Genomic DNA, 27,796 nt, shown 5'->3' on the forward strand with positions numbered 1-27,796 from the left:
ATAAGTTTATTGCCTTTTTGCATAATAACAAAAGTTTGAACTTTGAAAGCTTAGAACTACAATTTAATTGAGCACGCAATTGCAACACTTGGAAGTACAATTAGAATAACAACTATTTGGCAATTTTAGTTCACAGGAAGTTGAATAGACTCTAATAATTAAGCTATTAATCAATATGGTTCACAATTATACACGGTGAAACTATAAAAATTAAGGAAGTTAAGATTAATGTGAGATTACAAATTAAGGGATTAATTTGTGATTGAACACACAGAATTTAAAAAAATGCATCAGATCTGGTTTTACCTTCCGTTATACAGTAATACAACACTGTCCAAGATACAGGTCATTTCATATCGTTTGAAAAAATTAATTTTGTTTCTAAAAATTGAAGAAATTCCTACTTCTGTTCCAGAAAAACTCGTGAAGCGGTAGAAATCAGAACGCATCTCGAGAATACAAATAAAGAGGAATGCTACGTCTTATCTCCGATCTGGAATCCAACTGTTTTGTCTGGTAGAATGCATTGAGTATATGAGTTACTGTCCTTGAACCCCCGCTGTTAATTTTCACATATGGGTACATTGATGTTGCTCTGAAGCTATTTTCTTGTGGCATTTTTGCAATTAACTAGTTTTGATGGAAAATAAGCCACAAGTTTACTAAAAAAATGATTTTATTCACGTTTCGACGCCCAAATCGGGTGTCGTTGTCAAAATACAAAAAATATTAATGAATTAAACAAAAATGTTGCTTAGTAAAAAAATTCTTCTAATAATTTATTTAATCTGACTCATTTATATCGGCAATTCAGACATATATTATACATTTTAAAGTAGAAGACTTTAAAATGATATTGCCAATATTTATGAGTTGCGTTCCTGGGACGACTTTACTGAAAGATAGTTCATTCGATTACATGAAATCAACCCCAACTCAAGAATATCCGTCACAAAAAAATCATAACATGTGATCTGTCTTTAAAAAGACAACCACAATTCCATTGGGACAGTAAAATTTTCGCGATAGAGATTCCATAGTAAATCACGAGGGAAAACTCAGTCTTTTGAATGCAGTAGGATGTGGTTACCCATACTAAAAGAGGAAGTCAATAGAAAGAAAATACCAGGATTAGTAAGCAAATAACATGAGTACATATTTTATATTCTAGTATTGTTTATATATAGTCGTCCCAGGTACGCAACTCATAAATATTGGCAATATCATTTTAAAGTCTTCTACTTTAAAATATATAATATATGTCTGAATTGCCGATATAAATGAGTCAAATTAAATAAATTATTAGAATTTTTTTACTAAGCAACAACATTTTTGTTTAATTCATTAATATTTTTTGTGTTTTGACAAAGACACCCAATTTGGGCGTCGAAACGTTAATAAAATCATTTTTTTTAGTAAAATTGTGGCTTATTTCCCATCAAAACTAGTTAATTGGGTACATTGAGTGCCTGCCTGGAAGAAGCTACCAACAAGGATAGGGAAACGTTACGATGAATTCACATGTATACCTACTGTCCAAAAAAAAAACATTGTTGTAACCTAGATAAGACGTTTAGTTACTTCTGACGCTGGCGCTGGTTGTGGAAGTCTCAGATTTCATTTATAAAAAAGTTGGTTTGTCTGGATTAATTTTGAGTATTTCGTTTTCTCTAGAGAATTGCGCCTGTAGAACGTTAAGACCATTATAAATAAAACAGATTTGATTAATAACTGTTAAATATATTACTTTCTCACTATACTTACATTGTAAAGCATATTAGCAAAAACAGCCTTAGAGTATTAGACTCTATACAAATTAACTAAGTACCTTTTTATACTTTTTATTATTTTTGTTACAAAAATAGTGCTTTTAGACTAGTATACTCTTAAGAATAAATATAAAACATTATACAATATACATTAAAAAAATGATGGTGGGGACATGGGTTAAAAAGAAAACTATTAAATAAATTCTTTATTTAATTTTATCAAATAGTTTTTCTCAAATGTCGGATAAAATACTTTTGCTCGCCAATATAAGACAAACTATTGAACTAATTTGATATCCGTCTGACGCAACGAAATGATTTTCTTACAATGCCTCTCTTAAATTTTCAGTATTGGGACCGTGAAAGTTCGGCAAAGCGACCCCTATTTCTACGCTCTGTACTTTTATTCGCACTTTTAATTATATTGGCCAATTATATTAGTCCTGGTTACTGGATAATTGTCAAGGCCATAGTCCAAAAAAATAGTAAGAAGAAAAAATAAGATTCAGGTTATGTTATGAAAACGTGAACAATTGTATGTAGTAAATAAAATTAGTTATTAAAATGCAGTACTGCACTCAAAATACAATTAATTAAATTTACCTTTATATAATAATTGCATATCATATCAATATTGTGGAGCAATATATAATTTTTCTGCTTCAATGACAGAAGGTATGAAATATACGTCAATTTGACAATTTCAATTGACAATATGAATTATTTAAGATAGTTGCAATATTTCTCCGCGACTCGCGCACGGTCGTTTCTCGTTTCCCTTCCAAGTACTTGCACACCGCGAATAAACTGTTGGAGCTTTGGGTTTTTATCAATTTTTTGACATTCTTATTGACGTCTACTAGGCGTTTTCCTGTTTCTTAACTTTTGTCAACTTTATATGTATAAAATTAAAAAATCTTAATCACATTTTGTTAGTTATTTCGCCGATATTATTTATTTATTTTATGACTATATGTAAGTTTCATAATCTTTTTCACTTTCCCTTACCCTTGTTCTCTTTTCAATGATTCTGACTTTTACTATATGGTCATTAGGTAGGTATGTATTACCTGATAAAGATAACCTTTTACTTCGCACAACTCTAACTGTTCCAATATATGCCCAATGTGTTATCAATTATTCCATTTTGTTTGGTGCCGGTCATGTATGTAGTTCTTGGTGTCTCATTTATTAATTATTACTAGAGGGTGCAATAATTAATATCTCATAACCATACATCTAATGATTTTACGATTATAGTCTAACCATGATATCCGTCATGGCTAGTCAGTCGTCCGATTCAAACATCGTGCCATCTTGAATTTTCAATGGTTATTCTTAAACTATCTCCATCTTTCTCTACCCTCCGCAACTCTGAAGCAAAGGTTTAGTGGACAACTCTTTTGTAATGTGGTCCACATACCTTGTTACTGATCTTCCCCGACTACTCCCTACTTGCACCATCCTATTGTAATTTCAGTTTTTTCAGACCATCTCTACTCACCACATTACCAAAGTAAGCGGTGGTTTTTTTCGGTCACAATGTTTCGAAGCTTACTTCTAACGTGCAGCTGTCAGAATAGACTCGTTGGTTCTTTGCGCTCCAGAGTATTCTTCGCCAGCAAACATTTTAAACGTGTTTATAGTGAGTTTATAAACTTCCTTCAAAGAAACTATCCCCTATTGGATACTTGATGTCAAACCTTGTAGGTACATTTGTAACTCAATTAAGGATTAATGGTGACAGAAATAAACATAGCTCAGCTAGAAAATACTATAAAATTACCCCATGCCAGAATTTCTGAATGGCATGATACAAACGTTGCAGAAATAAAATGTTTTATTGGGATCTTGATTTGGATAAGCTTGTCTCAATTTTCTTCAATTGAATCTTATTGGTATAAAAGTAGTTGGTTCCAAAACAACATTTCATTTAATTTGATGGGTTGGTTTACTTCTTTAACTACGTTGTCCAAGAGCGCCCATATAAAATTTTTTAGGTAGGGTAGATATTTTTTGACAAAAATACGTTTGTCTATATATGTATATACAATACAAATTTAATTTTTTGTTCTTTCCCAAAAGCTAGGAGGCAGTGGCGGCTCGTGGCTTTAGGGACAGGGTCGGCAAGGTTTTGTCTCCTCAGATAGGTATGCCATCTAATTAAAAGGCTTCAATTTCATAGGAGATTTTTGGTTTTTGTTTATTTTTTTTGTTCTTTCCTATAAATTTAGAAACTAAACCTGTTTATAAATTAACTCTAGTCTATGTTGTTTCGAAGTAGCAAAATGGGTTAGAAGGTCATTGTAAAATTTATTATTGTTTTGGAGAGATTTTAAAAGTTTTTTTCTATTGACATTTGAGAGAAGCTTGACATTCTCTCTTGTTTCATGGTGTTTCGACAATACGTTTTGACTCTTTTGAGACAAGAGAAATCCCGTTCATTTGAATCAGAATTTGCCCACATTTGAGAACAATAATTTATTAATTTCGGGAACAGTTTGTTGTACCTATTGAATTACAGTACATAAAATTATACATATTTTATAACTTATCTCACCTTCCGAAAATATTTGAATCAGCATATACAATTTTGTACAATAAACTCTTAAATTTTGAATCGTCAAAGAGGTAAATGACTTATGACACCGAGCAAATAAAGCGGGGGTGTAATAGCTTTTGCCTGGAGACCATACAATTCACCGGACATCAAGGCAGCGCCGTCATAAGTTTGCCTTACCAATTTATTTTTGATATCAAAAAATTTTAATCTGTGCTTTAAAACACCAAAAATATATTCTGTGTTATGGCTTCTACTCACGTCGGAAAACCTAAAAACCTCTGATAAATATTAGACGTAACGCGTATCGAAGAATAATTGATAATTGTGTTACCTCTGTCAGGAGTTTCGTCTACTTCTACCGAAAAGGATCAAAATGTAACTACTAATTGATTCTTTCATTCTGTGCTGTTTTAGGCACGCCGCTAAATCTCTTCGAGACAGAAAGTAAATTAGAAAATTCCAGATCGTATTTGTTAACCAATTTTATTTGTTCTCTATAATTAACTTGATTTAACGAATGCTCAGATTCATCCTTTCCCCTAAATGGCAATTCCTGGCAACTTAAATAACTACAATATCAATAATTAAACGACGTAAAACCACTTATTTTATAGTTTCATCCCGGGCGCACTAGCAAGGTACGTGGCTAGGTACGTGCCTTGAGTTACTGCCATTTGCAGATCACCGATCGGCAGATTGGTATCTGCCGGACTTGTCATTCAAATGAATACGGGAAATATATAATTGGTTGCCCATCGGCTAATATTCCATAGCTTCTTATTACAAGCAAATCGTCAATCTGGGGACGGCTTGCCGAAGCGGGCCTATCGCAATCGGGTGCATGGCTATAGGATCATTAATTTGAAAAGTCTCTTACGCACAGCGCACAGGGATCACTTAACGTATCGGATCGATCGAATTCTTTTAAAAACAGTGAATAAAATTTAGTCTGTATTATCTCACAGATATTTTTTGACTTCACAGAGACGAATATCATCAACTCTGATTACATTAAATATTTAAAAAATCTATAATGTGTCCATAAATGTCAGGTTCGGCACTGCCGACCCTGACCAGCCGCCACTGCTAGGGCCCCCTTGTCCAAGGGTATGGGCGCCTATGACAGTGTCATTAAAACAAGCTTGGTTTATAGAGCTGAAAAACTATTTGCAAAATTAAATAAAGTCAATATAAGGTTAGTTCCAACACACAATTTTTGTACGGACCAGAAATCATCACGAAACTGCTTGCATCGTTTTTATGCGCATGTCAGTCCAACGAGTATTGCATTTATCCGAGTATTGAAACAATCGGCAGGACGATGCGATGAAGGATCATTGTTTTGTAGGAACGTATTTTATTTCCTGCGCAGAAGCGTGATCGCTACATAACCGTTTTTCGTTGTTGGAACAAACCTATTGTAAACGCCAAATTTGATGAACCAACTCTAATTAACAATTCGTTTATTTGGTATCTCGTTCATCAGGCGAGGCGAATACTCGGGGATTTTTTTTATTTATATTTTTAATAATACTCTAATTGTAATCGTGACTTAGCTGCTAGAAAGCGAAGTATAAAATTGACAATATCTCAAAAATATAAGGCGTTAAAAATTTCAAAGAATGCAGTCTAAATGTAAATTTTGGTCATTTAGAATATTCATTAAAACCATTTATCTCAATAATTAAGTTATTTTGTCAAAAGTAGAATTTGATATTAAACCCCTATTTTTAAATATGCATATAATTCTCAAGAATTTATTGCAGACTTTGATGGTCAGTTTTTGAAGTGACTACTCCTTATCGCGCGGTATACCTGTATGTTTTTACATGGGCCCGAAATAATCTCATGCGTGACCGAGACGCTTGCAGCAACATTGCAGTATACTGTGCTATAAATAATAATATATACTTATTATTCTGATCATCGACTTCATACATCCTATTTTTTAGAATAAATTTAAGTATAATCCAAATGAAGTACAGTGGAACCTCGATAACTCGGATTAATCGGGACCACGACCGATCCGGGTTATCGAAAATCCGAGATAGCCGGAGAATATGGTAAAAATTAATAAAATACGGTATACTTACAGATAAACTCCGTTAGAATTGAAATAACATGAAATATTTTTATAAATATGCACAGTACATATTACCTACTCATTACAATTCTAAAAAAAACCAAACCCAAACAATACAAGACACACAATACTAAAGACCATTGTTTATAAAAGAATTTTTTAAATAGTCTTTCCTAAACAATGCTGACAGTTTGAAATAAAAAGGAATAGATACTGCAGACAGCTGGCTGTTGTTTCTGCGGCGTGTACTATGAGTAATTTTTAATCTCGTGTTCAAATTACACACATAAGTACACGACACAGAGAGTCTAGACACATTATCTCTCAAATATTATATTACATACACTTTTATTGTTGAAAGGATTGTCTGATAATTAACTATTTTGATTGGAAATAAGCCACAATTAAATTGAAAAATACAAAATATTGAAAATCAAAATGTTTATCTGATGAAAATCGGTCCGGGTTAGCCGGACTTCCGGGTTATCGGGGGCCGACTTATCGGGGTTCCACTGTAATTAAACAAATACAAGATAATACTTAATGATAATGAATAAAGTATAAAATCAAACAAAATTAAATTACATTTAAATAAAATAAAAATAAAATAATCTTATTTTATTCATCATAAACCAGTGTGTTAGTTTTCGAATATAATGATAATCAAAATCAAGTAATTAACCATAAATACAAGATAATAATGAACATGTAAATATGAATATGTGAATAAATTCTATATAATTTAACACATTTTGAAAATTAATAAAATTATTAAGCAAAATTTTTAAGGAAAAAAATTAAAGTTTTGGAATTTTAAAAAACTTAAATGTGTGGGGGTTTTAAAAAAAAATTAACAATTTAGTAATAAGCAGACAAAGAATTTCATTAATCCACATCAGGCCCGTGCGCAGGGGGGGGGGGGGGGTTTTGGGGGTTCTACCCCCCCCCCCATCGAGAATTTTTCCACATAATTTTCCACTAGCAATAGTCCTTATTCTACGAAAGTCAAACCGACTTGATAATAAATATTTTGTCTACGAGTTTGCCAGTTTGCTCTACGAATGATAATCTAAGTTCATACGATATAGGATTATTCGTACAAAGGTCTTCGGCTGATGGGATAAATTTAATCCCTGGATTGCAAAAGAAAATTTGGACTCCACCTGACGGCTACAGTTTTCCCGCATCGGGCCCTAGAAATTTGAAGTTCCAACGCTCTTGGCTCCTGACATACTCATGGCTGGCGTACTCGGAGAGAGAAGACGGTGCATTTTGCAAATGCTGTGTCTTATTTTGTGCTCGAGCGGGAGGGGTTGGTCGCCAAACCTTGGGCCAGTTAGTCACGAATCCATTGAGAAACTGGAAAAAAGCACTGGACACTTTCGAAAAGCACAATGCATCAGAATATCACAAGAGAAGCCTGTTGCAATGGAGCTTGAGACTGGAAATCGAAGACGAAAATGCTTTATCCATTGATTTACAACTTTCGAAACAAAAACTTGACTTTATAAATGAAAGTAAACTACGCATGATTCCAATTATTGAAACAATTATTCTTTGTGGCCGGCAAGGGCTTGCTCTTCGGGGTTCCAGGGATACGGGGAGAATTTCTGAAGATGAACCGTTAATTAATGATGGAAATTTCCGAGCTCTCTTGAGATTTCGAGCAAAAAATGATGAGACACCGGACATTGCAGGAATAGAACAAAGTTCAATTTGCACTCGATACTTGGATAAGAGCGACGGGAAGTTTATCATTCGTGAAGATTTTTTGTGCTTCATCACTATCGCAGATTTCACTGGAAAAGGAATAGGAACTTCTTATCTCAATTTCTTGGATTCTTCCGGACTTAATTGCACATATTTTCTCGGACAGGGATATGATGGCGCGAGAGCGGTTAGCGGAGAATTCCATGGAGCCCAAGCTGTTGTCAGAGAGCGTTATCCACTCGCGCTCTACTCCCATTGTGCGGCTCACAGCTTTAATTTGGCAGTCAGCTCTGCATGCAATATAACAGCAATCAGAAATTGTTTGGGAACCCTCGAAAGCATTCATACTTTCTTCATGTATCCGAAACGCCAAAATGCTCTTCAAGATGCGATCAATGAAGATGAGACGCTACGTGAAAGTCGGTTGAAGAAATTGAAAAAATTTTGCAAAACCAGATGGGTAGAGCAACACGAGTCTGTCGCAACTTATCTGCACTTACAACCAGCAGTAATTCGCGCTCTTGATGTGATTTCGACCACCTGGAAGGATCCGACGACTTCATCTGGAGCTTTTCAACTTCTTTCAGCAATAAAAACTGCAAATTTCCAGGTAAAATTCAAGACTCACACTAGCACGTTACCAGCTCTCTATTATAAGATGTTTGTATATTCTTCATTCTTTGAATTTAATTTCCAGATCTCCATGCATATTTTGAGCTCAGTACATTCTTTGACTTTGTCTCTCAGTCGAGTACTTCAGTCCGAAAACCAGGATCTTGGCGAGGCTATCGAACTGGCTGATGCTGCGAAACAAGTCCTGCTTGAAAGAAGAGAAAACGCCGAAAAGGACTTCAGAGGAATTTTCAAAACCGTGAGCGAAATCAGCGCAAAATACGACATCGAACTGCGGAAACCAAGGCTCGCGTCAAAACAGACTCAACGCTCCAACGTACAAACTGATTCAGTTCAAGATTATTTTCGCATAACGATTTACATCCCATACATTGATTTGTTTCTGACCCATATACAAGATCGATTTTTGAATCACCGCAAAATTTTATCAAACTTTGCTTGCCTCTTCCCCAACAAAATGAAGAATTTCAATGAAGAATCCTGCGCTCAACTGTTTGAACCATACTCTTCAATTTTGCGGGATGATTCCCGTGACATCTGGGTAGACGAAGTCAAACTTTGGCGTCAACGCATCGCCGGAAAGAACGTTAAAAATTCGCTTGAAGCACTCGATGTGTGCAATGGAGATGCGTTTCCAAATGTACATCAAATGCTTCGCATTTTGGCAGTTCTGCCTGTAACGACAGCAACGAATGAACGCTCCTTTTCAACATTGCGTCGCCTCAAGACTTACCTCAGGTCAACAATGTCTGAAGATCGGCTGAACGGATTAGCTTCGCTCAACATACATCGCGATGTCGAGGTCGATCCGCAAAGAGTTTTGGAGAAGTTTTTTTCTACACCTCGCAGAGTTAATTTATTATATAATAACTGAATATCAAGTCAAGACCAAGACACAATAAAATGTCTTCATTTATAAGAAAAGTTTCTTATTATTTTTTATTAACTTCATAACCTAACATGATACACATATGTCAAAACCCCCCCCCATAAACGAATTCTGCGCACGGGCCTGATCCACATAATATAATAGTAACACGATATACGAATTACTCAATTCTGTCGACACTTCCAAGTGCCCCGCGCCGTTTTTTTTAAATAGAAATATACGTTTTTTTGTTTTACTCCCGAAATATTTGTTTAATATAAAATAACAATTCTCTCATTATGCAGTGATTATAGATTGGCAACAAGAAAGCTGTCTCCTTTTCCGAAAATCTTTTATTTACGAAAAAATAGAAATCATCGACTCCCCAGAAAATCAGCAATTGGACTTCACAAGTCCTAGGTTTTCACCCAACGTGACGGAGGTCGATCTATGAACTATTAGTATTGCGTCGATTGATATTACAATTTCTCTAATTTTGATTCATTTTTGCCAAACTTCCGGTAATAACTTTTTAACCGGAAATGACATCAAAACCGAAACTAAATATTCGAGCTCGACTTTCCAATACGCGTCCATTGATTATCACATGTACTATTTGTGTGACTCCAATGTGTCACTTTCGTTTACAGCTTTTTAACCGGAAGTGATATAATAAAAAGTATTTTTTCTCGTCTTGCTAAGGCGCGCCGAATAATATATCGCTTAGAAAGACTATAAAAAATATTGCAAATAACCAAAATCTACAGCTCAAGAGCATTCTTTTAATAATAAAAAAATATGTTTTATTGAATATTGTAAACCTGAAACATTTAATTTGATTTCTTAAAAGAGAAATCTAAAAATACATAGGTATAGGATATTGTTAACTTATAAAATTGTGTCAATTTCTAGATTTAAAATTAATTTTTATAAAGTAATTTTGTTCATAAGCCAAATTAATAGTTTAAACCAATATTATGCAGAATAATAAATTTTAAGATAAACTTAACAATAACAAGTGATTCTGAAAAAAAACTATGTCATGTATAATCTGAGAACAATAATTTTTAAATACCGCCATCTGTTTGGTCGTATCTTTCTTGCTGACCCTGTTTAATATCAAGAGCACAAAACTAGTACAGTGCATTTAAATACGGTTTGAAGAGCATTGTATACAGTTGAGTCCCTGAATCTTTACCCGTGCCTCATCATTTAAAGCATACGAAATAAGTCGATGATAAGTCGGAAATTGAAATTTACTAAACGCAACAGCAAGTGACAGTAAGTGACTTGCTGTTGCGTTTAGTAAATTTCAATTTCCGACTTATCATCGACTTATTTCGTATGCTTTAAATGATGACGCACGGGTAAAGACTCAGGGACTCAACTGTATGTGACAAAAATATGAATGTCCACAAATTAATTGATCTCTACCGATGTTGGTATTTTTATTTGTTTTTAGCTGACGTTTCTTTCATTTATGATAAATTTAGTACCTACCTAATAGTTTAAGATTTCAAAAACATAATCGTCAGGTGAGGTGAACATTTAGAACAAAATAAACTTATTCAAAAGAAAGATTGTTGTGTAATAAAGGCGTGTTAAAAAAGTGCTAAAAAATATGGTACACAACTATAACAATCTAACAATAAAATACTAAAAACTTTTATTTTCAATACTTTCACAAAACTTATTTTAACTTAGTGTCACCACAGCTGTTTCGGCAGGCCTTTCTCAAGTGATTTACTTTACTATGTGCATGCATTTTAAGTCTCTAACTGAATAGGTTAAGAAGTGGGGAGCTATTTGTCTTAAGTTGTTCATTCAGAATTATATCGTTATTTTTAATTGATTAATTCTCACAGATTCTAATAAAGATAGCTTAAGCCCTCTATTTTGAATATGAAACTTTTCATTAAAAGAATGATTATGATCTAGAAGTGCGTACATATAATCTGTTTTTCTATCGTTGAACGCCCTTTTGTGTTGTGCTATCCGTTTGTCAAAGGTTTTGCCAGTTTGACCGATGTAAGTTTCTGGACAGTCACATGTCAGTTTGTAAACACCACTCTGTAATTGCTTTTTCTTTTGGCTCTTATTGTTCTTAATATATTTGCTTAAGTTGACATTAGTTAGAAATATCAGAGACTGAACCGGCCTTGATTCAACATCTTTGTTTAGAGCCGCATTGGACAGATACCGATTTGACAGTGTAGTCGCTAACGTCCACTAAAAGAGAAAGCACCGCAAGAAGAAGAGGTTAGTTCTGAAAGCTGGCGTTATTCCGTTCTTTTTTATTTGTTTGGCTATTTTGGGTGATATTTTGCCTTTATCTGTGAGAGAGCAGAAGGTATTGGGTTTTTTCTGTGGCGCTAGGAAGACTAATTATTACAGAGCTTTCTTATGGAGTCAAACAGCTCCCCACTCCTCAACCTATTCAGTTAGAGACTTAATCACTGGAGAAAGGCACTCTGCCGAAACAGCTGTGGTGACACTAAGTGAAAATAAATTTTGTAGAAGTATTGAAAATAAAAGTTTTCAGTGTTTTATTGTTGGGTAAAATGAACTTCCATCAAGTAACTGTCGAATCCATCAACTATATTGTGATAACACAATACTGAATACATTTACAAATAAATTTACTATTAATTGTCTATATTTGAGTATCAAATATTATAAGAATACTTAACACATATTTTTTTAAAACATTGTTACTATATCACAAATAGTAAAATCTAGAAATTCACAACAAATATTTCATTAGGCAAAATATTGAATAATTTTTAAGATTTGAGAGCAGCCAACCTACTTTGCATTTCTTCAATTTCCTCTTCATCCTCTTGAGGTTCTTCCACAGACCGCGACGGTGTAGGCCCAACCTGTTCCGCTGGTTCTGTAGGAGGTAGGGGAGCTTCTCCAATCTTTCCTTCTGTAATTTCAAACAGAACTTTATCGATTTCGCTCTGTGCCGCCTCTTCCATTTCTTCAGTGTCTTCTAGGTCTTCCATTGTTTCATCTAACATTTCTTCTATTATTCCAGCTTTCATCATTTCTTTGGACATCTCTTGCATCGTCTGAGCTACTTCTGGGACTCTTACAAGACGTTGCATGGCTTGCATTACTTCGGTGGATTTTTGAAGGGCGCCTGCTATCCTCAATGTAGCTAAAATTATTTTATAATTCAGATTATGTTCTTTAAAAAAAAAAAAGAAAATAATAGCTAGTAACTATTTTTTAGCAATTGTTTGCACTCATTATCTAAAAAATATTTATCCTTATAATTACCAACTCATTTTATTTTTCTAAATGTCATTTGTATGAAATCTGTATTATGTTTTAAACATCATCAGAAACGAAGGTCTACTACACCTGACCGAATAAAAGATGGTAAAAAAATAAGAAAGGAGATAAGCTTAAATGTGAAAACTATAGAGGGATATCAGTGACTAGTACATTCAGCCGTTTGTATGGACGAATAATTAGAGACCGCATTGAGAAGGAGTACAAAGACCAAGAGGAAGAAGAACAATCCGGTTTTCGAACAGGAAGAAGCTGTACTGATAATATCTTCTGCCTCAAACAACTAATAGAAAAAAAAAAATTAAGCACAAATCAAGAAACCCACCTCATGTTTATTGACTTGCAGAAGGCGTACGATACAGTTCCTGTAAACAAACTCTGGAACGTGTTACGACAGACGAATATTAGTGTCACCCTAATAAAAGCCTTAAGAAATTTGTATGAAGGGTCAACATCACAAATAAAAACTGGAAACAGATTATCGCAAAGCTTCCTGGTTAATAAAGGTCTACGTCAGGGGTGTTGTGTATCACCGACCTTATTTAAAATATATGTTGCAAAAGCATTGAAAGAGTGGAAACGAAAATGCAGAGGCATGGGCGTAGACCTTGGAGAGATTTGCTTATATACATTGCAGTTTGCTGATGACCAGGTTGTTATAGGAAACGATAAAGATGATTTAGAGTACATGGCAAGGAAATTACAAGAAGAATATAGAAAGTGGGGACTAGAAATTAATACAGAAAAAACAAAATACCTGCCAATAGGTACCGAACTATCGAACATCACATTAGAAAATAATGAAATCATCATGCCCTGCGACCATTACACATATCTAGGAATCGTTTTTGACACAACGGGGAAAGATGATGAAGAAATAAAGAGAAGAATAACACAATCCAGAAAAACAATAGGTTCTCTAAACAGCGTACTGTGGAATCATGAAATAGGAAAAAGAAGAAAACACAATATCTACGAATCTCTTATTAAAAGCAGTCTATTGTACGGAGCAGAAACTTGGCGGATAACCGAAAACAACAGAAGAAAACTGGAGGCAGTAGAAATGGACGCTTTTAGAAGATCAGTAGGAGTGTCACGCAGAGAGAGAATACGTAATGATGAGATAAGACAGCGAATGGGGGTTGACGGCTCTCTAACAACAGACATAGAAAGAAAACAGCTGATATGGTACGGACACGTCCAGAGGATGGGTAACTCGAGACTCCCTAAAATAATTATGCAATGGGTACCACCAAGCCGCAGAAAGAGAGGAAGACCCAAGAAATCTTGGAGAGAGGGAGTAACGAAGGCGATGAGCGCAAGAGATCTTAGAGAGGGCCAATGGGATGATAGAGTGTCATGGAAATTAGGCATCGGACAACGTCGCAAGACGTTTTAAAACCGATTGATATATATAAAAAAATTAAATGAAGTCCAGAAAGTGGGGTTGGATCGGTCACACACTCCGAAAAAATAGTTCCAGTATTGCACAGACTGCCCTAGAGTGGAATCCTCGAGGAAAAAGAAAACGAGGCCGCCCAGCACAAACTTGGAGAAGATCCATCTAGGACGAGATTAGAGGTCAAGGAAAGTCTTGGAATCAGGTGAAGACCATATACCCCAGGCTGTGGGTGAAAAAACGTGATATAATTCAGGAATTTTTGAAACCTACCAGGTGTTGTAACGGACGATGGCAGGAATAACTTCGACTAAAATGTAACCACAAATTTTGTGCGGTTTTTTTATTTATCGATGGCTTAGTGTGAAAACCTTGTATCTCATTAAATTACAATTTTACAGGAGAGGCAAAAAACTGATTTTCTGCATAATATAAACTAAAAACAAAAATTACCGCTACATATTTTTAATTCGAGCACATTGAGACAAATATCTGATATTGACCTAGAGCTAAAAGTGTTACATGTTGCTATTAAATTGGAAATACAAATATTAACTATGAAAAACACGTAAATATCCTTGCAGTATATAGAGCCTTTGCCCAAGTAACTATGATAACCTCGTATATCTTGATATACGTGTTTTTCATCTTAATTGAGGTTGTATTTATTATTATTTACGAGGTTTTCATTTTTCATAGCTTATTGCACACCTCCAAATACTAGGTTGATACAGTACAAATCTTTTGATTTAAGGTTCATAAAATGTTTCTGTACGCAGGACTACCTTTTACTGTTCACAAAAAACATTTCTCCAAGTCAAATCTCTCAAACAAATACTCCAAATTAAGTACCAAAGGCTTGGTTATAAATATACGTGGTATTCACACTAAATCAAGAGAGCAATTGATATCCGCTACATCGATACCTACTACAGGATTACTAGTATAACTTTTACCGGAAATTTTCTGGAAAGAAAAAAGTGTTGCCTATACTCTGTGAGTTTCGCTGGTATGGCTGCTATCGCCATCTAACGGTTGACCAGTGTTCCTATTTCGGCCGGAATTTTAAAGAGGACAGTAGAAAAGCAAATAATAGTTGTTTCAAACTTATTATTTAATTCTTACCGTGTAATATTTACAACGTAAAGTAGTAATTGGATTGTAATCGATAATTAATAGCAGTAAGTACAGAATTTATTATTCATTATGATTATTTTTAAGATTTTGCTTATCGTTTTGACGTTTATGTTGACAACTAATATTAGAAAAAAATTATTCTGCAAAAAAGTATAATAATTTAATAGAATTATAGTATAATACGTTTGCTGGGATTGGTCGTTATCTGCACGCATTCAAATTTTGTTTCAGGATTGGATTGTAAAATTGAAACCGTTTCGAGAGTGTGCTAACTGATCCTTTAGCTCAAATTTTTCTACTGTTTTAAAATTAAAATTGTGTTTACTTTGTCGTTGAATCACCTTATGCTTAGGGACGGGAAAGTTGTAGAATACACAGTTACTATTGTAACCAGTATTTCGACACTATTTAATACAACAACTTTCGTGAGACATTTAAAAGCTATAATATGCAACTCTTAATGCAGAACGTCAAAAAGCAAATTTCCAGTAAAGGTTTACAAACTTGTCACTACTGGCGCTCGCGAATTTTTAATTATCCCCTCTACCTACGAGCTCACAGCGTATACGTGGTTTCTTTTTTCGGCTGTAGAAAATAGTCTAGTGTATTTGGATTTTTTCTAACAGTTGTAAATCGTGAGATACAAGGTTTTCAAACTAAAACCACCAAAATGTCATTTTAGAAAAAAATGAGATACGAGGTTTTCACACTAAGCCATCGTTATGACGTTTTTCATTTGTTAAATTTGCTATTATTAAAGATTTTGAATTTTGCATCTTAGGATATTATTTCACAGAACAATTAAAAAATTATTTCACAGTCATTGACTAAAGAAAGACTTATATTATCTTATAAAGTGTAGTAGAGATTTATTTTTGGTTACGAATGTGATTTATTGTGTCGGTTACCCTTAGCAACGGTTAGCAACTTATAATACATTGAATTACGGTTTTTCCTTTAAATTTTAAAGCACCGCTTGTCAAAGAATAAAAATTATATTAAGCCTCTGTGTGCTTTTGTCCCGGGGGTGAGTTTCACCTCTTATAAGGGGTGAAAAATATATGTTCAAAATAAGTTCGGAAATGGATAAAACGTCTAATTCTTAGCACCTTTTGTTCTATAGCATTTTTCACCAAGTTAATACTTTTCGAGTTATTTTCGAGTGAATTTGTACATTTTTCAACAAAAAAAAAAAAAAACACAATTTTAGGCGGTTTTTGACAAATAACTCAAAAAGTGAGTATTTTATTGAAAAAAACATTTTTATCAAAAATATAGCAAATTAAAAATTGAAAAAAATGATGTATGCATGAACTCTCTAGACACAGTAAAAACAAAGTTCTAACTAATAAACAATAGGTCCATATCCGTCAAATTTCAACGTGAGATAACCAAAAAAATTATGCACTTTTTGGAGAAAAAACTTTTTTAAAGTGTTTGAAAAAATATGTATATCTGTTTTTTAAAAAAGTTTATAGCATCAAAAGTAAGCAAGTTATGCTGAAAATAAAGTTAGTCTTTTTTTTTGGCCAAAAAAACTCGGGAAAGACTCCCTCTAATTACTTTTACTCGTGTATGTGTCGTTTATGTCTGTAAGTTTCATCGGTTCAAAGTGCTTATTTTTGAAGGGGCTGTAGTTAAAAGGACTTGAACTAGTCATGTCTTAACCAATTTTTGCTTTTCAAAAAAAAAGCAAAAATCCAAAATATTCAGAAAAGCAAAAACTACATTTTTTACTCTTTGTGATTTTTTTTCACACTAATAAATTTTAAGTTATTTTGAAAAAAAAAAGATTTTTTTCAAAATTAAAAATTAAAACAGATTTTCTTTAAAACCATTTTTTTTAAATACGCCCTTTGAACCGATGATACTTACAGATCATATAAATAATACATGAGCACAGTAACTTGTGAAGCGGTAATTATTAATTTGATTTAAGATGGTAATTAGGGGGTGACTTTCCCGAGTTTTTTTACAAAAAAAAAGAGATCAACTTTATTTTCAGCGTAACTTGCTTACTTTTGATGCTATACACATTTTAAAAAAACAGATATACAAATTTTATTAAACATTTTAAAAAAGTTGTAATGATTTTTCTCCAAAAAGTGCATGACTTTTTGGTTATTTTAAGTTGAAATTTCGCTTTGAAATTTGACGGATATGAATCTATTTTTCATTAGCTCGAACTTTGTTTCTACTGGGTCTAGAGAGTTCATGCATACATCATTTTTTTCAATTTTTAATTTGCTATATTTTGATAAAAATGTTTTTTTTAATAAAATACTTATTTTTTGAGTTATTTGTCAAAAACCGCCTAAAAAGGTGTTTTTTTTTTGTTGAAAAATGAAGGCATTTATTCGAAAATAACTCGAAAAGTATTAACTTGGTGAAAAAATGCTATAGAACAAAAGGTGCTTAGAATTAGACGTTTTATCCATTTCCGAACTTATTTTGAACATCAATTTTTTCACCCCTTATAAGGGGTGAAACTCACCCCCAGGACAAAAGCACACAGAGGCCCAATATCATTTTTATTCTTTGACATGTTATCTATGTGTTTGCCCAATTTCATGTCAATCCAGGCGGTGCTGTAAAATTTAAAGCCAAAACCGTGATTCAATGTATTATAAGTTGCTAACCGTTGCGCGTTGCTAAGGGCAACCGACACAATAAATCACATTTGTAACGGAAAATAAATCTCCACTACACTTTAAAAATCATTTTTAACAATTAAATGTAATTTTCGGTTAAAATAATTTTACTTTAAGATAATATAAGTCTTTCTTTAGTCAATGACTGTGAAACAATTTCTTAAGGCTATGGGTACATAATTCGCAAATATTTTACGTGTATCCCTACTTTTTCTGTCTTTACACGGCAAATTACGTGTAGTAAAATTCACACTGGTATGGATATGTAAACATTACTAGAATCAGGGCCGGACTGGCTCCTAAAAAAGGCGCCAACCCAAATTCTAAAAAAGGCGCCAACCCAATCTCTAAACAAAGGCGCCAGACCCCCTTCTAAGCTTTTGCATCAAACTTTTTTGAAATCCTAGTGCATTAGGCCTGGATCCCGCGTACCAAAAAAAGTTGTATAATAGCAAGCTGAAAATTTGTTAATAGGTTAACGATGTCTAGTCGGATAAACTTGGATGTATGGGAACACTGGAATATGTGAAGTTTTAATTGTGGTAACAGGTTAAAAATTTGAAACGTCAGACTACGAAAACTGTCACATGTATTTTGTCGGACAGAACTTCCAATTTATTTTTTACTCACTCATTAAACTCTCATGGAAAAATCAGACTGGTACCAACTGAGCATTTTAATAAGTCAGACACGTAGAACATGTTAAATGACAGAAATTATGTTGGTGATAAATAGCAGTCTGATTTTTGCATAAGAGTTGAATGAAAGGGAAACAAATTAATTGGAAGTTCTGTCCGACAAAATACATGGGACGTTTTCGTAGTCTGACGTTCCAAATTTTTAACCTGTTGTACAATTAAAACTTCCCCTGTTCCAGTGTTTCCAAACACAAGTACATCAAAGTTTGTCCGATTAGACACTGTTAACTTATCAACAAATTTTCAGCTTGCTATTATACAACTTTTTTGGTACGCAAGATCCAGGCCTACATGTAAAGTAAATTAATATTACTTGTGAATTTTTTTAAGTTTAATATTAATTTAAAACAATAAAGTAATTTACCATTTTTCAACTGCTTCTACAGAAGAATCTACTGGTTCAAAAACATTGATCAACAATCATGATCATTGGTGTTCAACAGAAGGTACTTTTAAAATTATTTCGAATTCTTAGAGCGCTCTAAAATAGCAGAGTAAACCTCGATAAAAAAAGCCGCAATCACACTGTTTCAGGTGATCCGTAAATGAGCAGTGAATGGCCTAATGTCAGTCGCTCGCAAACGGAGCCCTCGGAGAACTGGCGAAAGTCCTTTGTAATTCAAGCCTTAGCGTGGGCAAGGGCTCACTGCCTCGCCGGACAGTATAATTCTCTCCTAATCGCGGGAACTATATGGATAAGTATTTAATCACTTAGGAAAAAATAAAACAAAACGAAGTGAGAATGGAGCGTGTCACCGGTGGTGGTGGAGCTTTAACAAGGTATGAATGAGATGATAAGGTGTTCATTCTAGTAAAGGGAACAAAGGAAAAATTCTAAGCGAAGAGGGAAAGAGGAAGAAAGAGACTATGATCTTCGGAAGAATGGGATCTGTTCGAAGATCTCCGGTCAGTGGTAGGGACCTGACCAAGACGGATCTCCCAGGGGAGACAACCTTGCAAAGGAGCTCCTCACTTGGGGAGAAAAGACCTAGAGAGAAGGAGGAGAGCTCCGACATAACAGTCATGGTAAGAACAATGGATAAACTTACCAGAGTTTCAAATAATTTAGTGAAACTAATGTCCGACCATACAAACACGAAGGTCGAGATCAAGAATGAGGTAAAAAACTTAAAGATAGTCACCAAAGACATGAAGAGCAATCTCAGACAAGTCGCCCTCGGCAGCATTGAGAAACGAAATAGAATAGTAGAGCAAACCGGTGAGGAAGGAACGACTAAGGAAACGGCAGGAGTGTCCACACAGGTCGGCTTCGAAGAGTTCTTTCCCGAAAAACTTAGTGAAGAAGAGATAGAAATGATCGCAACGGTTCTGAACGCAGGAGAAAGAGGCTTTAAAAATAAAGGACATCATAAAGATGGGAAGAAGCTCACTATAGGGTCGCCAAACCGGGAAGATAGGATAAGCCTACATGCGACTTAGTAGTGGTCATGGATTCAGTGAGGGGGAAAGGTTCCACGACCTGACAAGGAAAAACAGGAACTGGGAGTATGTGCAGGAGGTACATACAGACCAGGAAAGGTAGAGTACTTCCAACTTAGTACTATGAGCAAGATGACAAGGACGGGTCAGAAGGAAGAGAACCGGGAAAACCGTCAGAATATTTTCATGGTCCCTGTAGAGAAAGGGGTGACGGAAATCGACGGGGACAAGAGAATACTGGCAATTATTTCTAAATTGAGGAAAGACATGGAGATACTGGGGACCAGAGAGGCGTCTCTAAGAGTAGTGGGGGCTACAAAGGTAGGAACTTCAGGAAGCTCCTGGAAGTTACATTTTTTGGTATGGACTTTCACCTCGCGCAGGTGGAGTATGAATGCGGGGAAAGTAGGATGTAGACGCAGAAGGTGATCATGAAGGAAGGTAGAAAATCCCATGCCGAATTGCTCAAGCAAATCAAGGGTAGCCTAGACACAAAGAAGGAGGCGATTAGCATCACAAGCGCTAAGAATACTACGGACGAGGACTTCACCCTCAAAGTGGCAGGGAAAGAACAGGCCAAGCGCCTGAAGAAGAATATCGTGGCCCGCACGGAGGAACGGAAAATAGAGAAGGGAACACAAACGTCATGGTCGGACTGACACGCATCACAGCCAAGAAGCCCCTGGAAAGAAAACATATACCAATTAACTGGAACTCGTGCAAGATTCGAGAGAGACTGCATGCCCAGCGCTGCTTTAGATGCCTGCAGTTCGGGCATAGTAAAACCGACCGCAAGGGAGAAAACATGACGGACTCCTACTACAGATGTGGCAAAGGGGGCACCAGGCACGATAGTGTAGTAGTAAGGCGACTTTTTGCCTCACTTGTAAAGAATCCGGTCACAGAGCAGACAGCTTACAGTGCCCGCAGTATAAAAAACTCATCCTCGAAAAGCGGGGGCTTAAGAGACACCTGGCCACAAGGGATGAGGAAAGGGTGGATGAAAGCACCTAGGACCAGAACTCAGACAGCCTATAGGTATGTTAGAGAGATAAGAACCATCTAATTCGAAGTTCCTTTAAATAAATATGGAAACGGCGAGGGCCGCTCACGACGTTGCAGAGGTACTCACACGAAGGGAATGTTATCACGTTTAGTCTCTCAACAAAGAATCATTAAAGATAAGAGATCTAACGTCACCATATACGTGATGAACCGAGGAGTTGGCATCACCAGACACTTTGTTAAGAATCGGTATGTTGAAGTACAAGTTTGATACCTGATGGTGTGCAATTGCTATGTTTCACCAAATGTCCCGCTTTGAGTATATGAAGAGTATATTGACTCGATTATCCAAGAGGCTGGGACGGAGAGTGTACCGGTCTTCGGTTACCGATGGTAAAACCCATCGTCTATTTGTTGACTTCAAAGCCGCGTACGACAATGCTAAGAGAACAGTACTATACCAATCAATACATGAGTTTGTTACACCAGAATAACTATAATGACCAACTCCGACCAACTAGAATGACAATGTCTGACTTAAAAGAGTGCGTAAGTATAGAGAAATATAATTCTAGAACTTTTGAAATAAAGGATGGACAAGGGGATGCGCCGGTAACCTGAATGTGAACGATCGTCCATGGAACCAAAGAGTTCAAGATGGGAGAGGGAAATACCTATGATAATGGATCCATGCACCTACGTTCGTAGGTAATAGTAAATACTTTCCGGACATCTCGCTGGTTTCAACGTTACTTCTAAACAGGGTCGTAAGCTGGACTGTTTTAAAAGAAGAATCACTCAGCTTACATAAATGTGTGAGTTTTGAACTAGCGAGCAAAAGGAAGAAACGGAAAGATGAAGATATCGATCTAAAGAGATTTTTAAATGAGTAAGTCTTTGTGGGTGCTTTTAGCTTGATTGGTCTGAGATGCGAGGATGTGAGTGAGTTGATCGAGGATCTGAGTGGGGCACCGGAGTTGGCTTGTGTTAGGTCAAATGGGTGGTATGAAAGAAAATAACCGTACTGGTAGAATGAGGGGCTTGAATATCAGAGAACGAATTGTATGAGAGTAAGAATGGAGTGGAAGAGGTTATTAAAATTTCAAGCAGGAAAAAGAGAATCAATGAATTAAAGCGAACGCAGAACCAGTACAGAAATGAGATTACATGATTGAAGAGAGAAAAGTGGAGAAACCTGCTACAGGATCTCAAAAGAGGTATCTGGGGACAGTGTTTCAAGATGGTGTGTATCACTAACAGAAGGGGAAAAGACACACTATCCCCTGCCCGAGGAGAAGAGACTGTTTAATACGGGAGCGCTTTCCTCAAGTGGAGAACAGACGTTTAAGTGTTACTTCTTTCATAGAGGCGATACCCTTTACTGAGTTGGAACTCGGCGAGGCCGTTGGATGGATAAATATTGGAAAGGTACCTGGCATAGACGGAGTCATACCGGAGAAGCTAAGGCTCGCCGCACAACTGAACCATAAGAGGTCAGAAAAACCTTTGTGCCATTTTCGAGCTATGTGTGTTGGCCTTTGATTACCTGATACGAGTTGAATTTTGTTGTACCCACTGGCTTCATTATGATGTATGATTCTAGGGTGCAAAAATCCTGTATGTATGATTTAGTTATGACGCGCAGAAAACTGCACTCATTAGGCCAATTGTGGGATGTAACACTATTGTAATATAATATAAACAGATGACATTGATACCTACGAAAGGCTCCTGAATCGTAAAATAGCCGCGCGACTCATCTAAGCTATTTATTATAACAGAAACCGTGGATAGGAAAGGCGCCCGAATCTTAAAAATGGTCTTCGAGGGCGCCGTGCGTCCTCGGAGCAGATATTGATACCAATAAAAGGTCTTCGAGGGCGCCGCGCGTTGCATCTAAGCTTTTTATTATAATAGAAACAGCGGAAATTGATACCCACGAAAGGCGCTCAAATCGTAGAAATAGTCTTCGAGGGCGCCGTACGTTGCATACAAGCAATTTATTATAATAGAAACAGTGGATGTTGATACCTACGAAAGGCGCCCGAATCGTAAAAATTGTCTTCGAGGGCGCGCGCGTCCTCGGAGCAGATATTGATACACACAAAGGCGTTCGAATCGTAAAAATGGTCTTCGAGGGCGCCGTTCGTCGCATCTAAGCAATTTATTATAACAGAAACAGCGGACATTAATACCTACAAAAGGCGCCCGAATCGTAAAAATGGTCTTCGAGGGCGCTGCGCGTTCTCCGAGCGGATATTGATATCCACGAAGGGCGCCCGAATAGCCTACGTTATTTGATTATCTGCTATCTGGTATTTTGTTGTACCCACTGGCTTCATTATGTAGGTTTCTGGTGCCAAACGGCGAAATCACAAGCAAGTAGAAACATTTTTTAGGGGAATGGTAGCTGCATCATATTTGTGTAACAGTTCAAAAAAAAATTTTTTTTCAGCGTTTAATTTTTTTAATGGATAGATAGTAACCAAGGCAAAAGGCGCACCGGCCCGATGGCCGGTGGGCCGGCGGGCCAGTCCGGGCCTGACTAGAATGTCATTCTACTTGAAAATGTCATAATTAATTTAAAAAGATGGCTTTTGAATGTTCTTGGATAACTGTTATTTTTATAATTGCAAATTATTAATTCAGTTAATAAATGTGATAATTTTTTCACTAACTATGTTTTCAGTGATTGTAATAATTTATTTGTACAACAAAAACTAATAATCAATCGAGAAAAGAGGAAAAGTATTAAAGTGATTTTTTAATAATATATTGTTATTATGGAACGCTTACAATTTTGAACATCTCTAACAACAAAATACTTGGATCACAGGATATATCTGATGTATTCTCTGTTTGGATCTTCCACAAATAATACACAATAAATAACTTTTTATTAAGTTCACGTCTTTAATCAATTTCTCAAAATATTCCCGATGCAATGTCAAATATTTAAAATTGTCACTGATTGTCAGTGTGTGACTGACAATATATGCTGACAATATTATATTCGGCTGAGTGCGTTGTAAGACAAAGACAGATTTGGAAAATATTACCACGGCATTGTGTTCATTTTTTTCGAATCCTGAAAAAACCAATAAATATTTTGAAAAATTTAAACGCAGAATGAAAGACTAAATTATTACCAAGGGCCGAAAGTCCCTTAGAATAAATAAAAAGTTTATTTTGAATGCGATATTTGAAAATAAAAATCACACTAAATTTTCCCTTAGTTTTTCACCCCTGTAACTTATTAAAATAAACATTATAGAAGTTCTCAGGGACTTTCGGCCCTCGCTAATAACGTAACCTTTCATTCTGCATTTAAATTTTTCAAAAATACTTATTAGTTTTCTCAGGATTCGAAAAAAATAAGTCCCCATTTGAATAGCATTGCAGCCGAAAATACGTACCGATCCTTTTAATTGTTATAAAGTCACTACGATTTAAGAAAACAAAAACAATTATCTCGGCTTTATTTGGTCGTAGAAAATGTTTATTTTATTTTGAATCTTTATTTTGTCTTCAGCAACAAAAACCTGCAAGTTAGAAACTCATAGGATGTACAGGGGCGGCTTCAGTTCTAAATGTTTATAACGAAATTTGCTCCCTTATTTTCAAACCCGAAATAAGAGGTTGAAAAATGTTATACGCATTTATTTACATCAGAATATAAAAACATAATAAGTCTTTAGAAGAAGACTGGATTTTGGATTAACTCTCTACGATTTTTTTTTGAAAAAGTTATAGCCTTGGCATTTGAGCCCTTGGAATAAACAATTTATAATATCTAAGCAACAAGTTCCCAATCGGGCTGTACAAATTTTTTTATGTTTGGTATTAGAACATCTTCATTTTAAAGCATTAAAAATACTTACATAAAAGTTATTTTTACAATAAATAATGCAATTACAAAAAACGGCCATTTTGGACCTTTCCAATGTCTCAGAAATGTGGAGAACGCACTTGTGCGCTTTATAGTACATTATTTGACGGTTTTTGCTGTAAATTTTAAAGAACCAAATAACAAAGAAAAAAGTGATATTGTGTCGATGTATGCTTTTGCCCTGGGGGTGAGTTTCACCCCCTCTCAGGGATGAAAAACATACGTTCAAATTAAGTCCGAAATTCGATAAACTGGCTAATTCTAAGCAACTTTTATTCTATACAGTTTTTTCACTAAGTCAATACTTTTCGAGTTATTTGCGCGTGAATATGTTACTTTTTCAACAAAGCAAACACGTTTTTAGACAATTTTTCGCAAATAATTCAAAAAGTAAGTATGTTATCGAAAAAACTATTCTTAGCAAAAGTATAGCTTGTAAAAAAGTGAAAAAATGTTGTATACATGAAGTCTCTAGACCTAGTAGAAACAGAGATATAGCTAAAGAAAAATAGGTTCATATTCGCCAAACTTCAAATAAATATATTTCAAAGTGAAATAACCAAAAAATTAAGCACTTTTTGGAAAAAAGCCCTAACAACTTTTTTAAAGAGTTTAAAAAGCTTTATTTCCATTTTTATAAAAAAATATTCCAGCATCAAATGTAAGCAAAGTTACGTTCAAAATATAGATGGTCCCTTTTGATTTGGCATAAAAAAATCGGGAAAATCGCCCTCTAATTAACAACTTAAATAGAATTAATCGTTACCGCTTCACAAGTTGCTTTATTTATGTTGTGTTTATATGATCTGTAAGTTTCATCGATTCAACGTACTTATTTTTGAAAAAAAAAAATACTTTCTTTCAAAATAACTTAAAAATTATTAGTCATACCAAAAATCTCAAAGAGTAATGAAATATACGTTTTGCTTTCTGGATATTTTGAATTTTTTGTTTTCCTGTTACGACAAAAATTGGTTATGCTATGGATGTTCAAAGTTTGCATACACTCGGAATTAATGACTCGTTCAAGCCATTTTAACTACAGCCTTTTCAAAAATAAGCACTTTGAACCGCTGAGTATAAAGAATAAATAAGCAAAGTAACTTGTGAAGCAGTAACGATTAATTTTATTTGATATGCTAATTAGGGGGTGTTTTCGCGATTGTTTTTACCAACAACAATACTATGAGCATAGCTCACTTAGTTTTAAGGTGATACAGTAGCGATCAACAGGTAGCAAAAACGCGTTCCAATATTTTTTCGAGATATTTGGCACACGTATTCGTAATATAATAAAGAATGGCGGTACAGAGCCCAATTTGAAAAATATATTTATATGTGGAAATTACTCTGTAATTAAATACAATATTAAAAAAACGAGCATGTACCGCCATTAAGAAGAACAAAGAAATACACTTTCTTTAAATAAACTTTTTTATTCGATGCCTAGATTTTGTGTCATTTTGGAACTACTAAAATTTTTTATTTCATTAGTAGTTAGAAAATGACACAAAATCTAGGCATCGGATAAAAAAAGTTTATTTAAAGAAAGTGTATTTTTTTGTTCTTCTTAATGGCGGTACAGGCTCGTTTTTTAATATTGTATTTAATTACAGAGTTATTTCCACATATTAATATATTTTTCAAATTGGGCTCTGTACCGCCATTCTTTATTATATTACGAATACGTGTGCCAAATATCTCGAAAAAATATTCAAAATTGCAGCCGCAATTTTGGAACGCGTTTTCGCTACCTGTTGATCGCTACTGTTTCCTCTTAATTTTAGAAGTTAAAAAAAACAAAAATAAACCTTTTTTTAAACACTTTAAAAAAATCCACAGGGAAAAAGTTTTCCTGTAATTGGCTGTATAAAAACATTGTATTAAAACTTTAAAAAAGTTGTAATGAGTATTCCCCGAAAAGTGTTCCGTTTTTTGGTTATTTCTCGATGAAATATTCGATTTAGAATTTGACGAATAAGAACCTACTTTTCATTAGCTACAACTTTGCTTCTACTTTAGACTTAATATATACACCACTTTTTTAACCATTTTGTAAAATATATTTTTATTAAGAATATTTTTTTCAACAAAATAGTTACTTTTTGAGTTATTTGCGAAAAACCGTCTAAAAACGTGGTTATTTTGTTGAAAAATGAACAAATGCACTCGCAAATAACTCGAAAAGTATCGACTTGGTGAACAAAGGTTGCTTAGAATTAGTCAGTTTATCGAATTGCGAACTTATTTTGGACATATATTTTTTCACCCCCAAGAAGGGGCGAAAGTCACCCCCAGGGCAATAGCACACATCGGCACAATGTCACTTTTTGTCTTTGACTTATTAGCTACGTGTATACCAAATTTCATGTCAATCCAAGCGGTTCTTTAAAATTTAGAGGTTTTGCAATATTTTACCGTCAAAGAACGTACTATTAATACAAATTTTTGTATTTAGTAAACTAAATACAATTTTTTGAATCCAAACTAAACTTTTATTCATAACAACAGGAATATGAAAATGTAAAATATAAGCACACAAAATATTAATTAAAAAAAAAGTAGATTAATAGCAAAATGAAAATTTGTTAATATAGCTAACATAGCTAACAGTGTCTACTCGGACAAACTTTGATGTACGGGAGAACACT

At 34.8% G+C, this 27,796-nt stretch overlaps 2 protein-coding genes across 2 annotated transcripts in view; one reads left to right on the plus strand and one right to left on the minus strand.

Moving 5' to 3' along the window:
- Positions 1-1,719: 1,719 nt before the first annotated feature.
- The window catches only part of LOC114328112 (charged multivesicular body protein 3), a 29,552-nt gene continuing 3,475 nt past the window's right edge, over positions 1,720-27,796 (minus strand). Inside the window, exon 4 of the mRNA XM_028276885.2 lies at positions 1,720-12,789. Coding sequence (XP_028132686.1) covers positions 12,410-12,789 — 380 coding nt within the window. The 3' untranslated portion in view covers positions 1,720-12,409. The remainder of the gene's footprint in view (positions 12,790-27,796) is intronic.
- LOC126880894 (52 kDa repressor of the inhibitor of the protein kinase-like) lies at positions 8,481-9,632 on the plus strand. Its single transcript, XM_050644968.1, has one exon. The coding sequence runs from the start codon at positions 8,481-8,483 to the stop codon at positions 9,630-9,632; it is 1,152 nt and encodes a 383-aa protein (XP_050500925.1).

This window comes from Diabrotica virgifera, chromosome 2 (assembly GCF_917563875.1).
Source record: "Diabrotica virgifera virgifera chromosome 2, PGI_DIABVI_V3a".
In the NCBI taxonomy this organism is placed as follows: Eukaryota; Metazoa; Arthropoda; class Insecta; order Coleoptera; family Chrysomelidae; genus Diabrotica; species Diabrotica virgifera.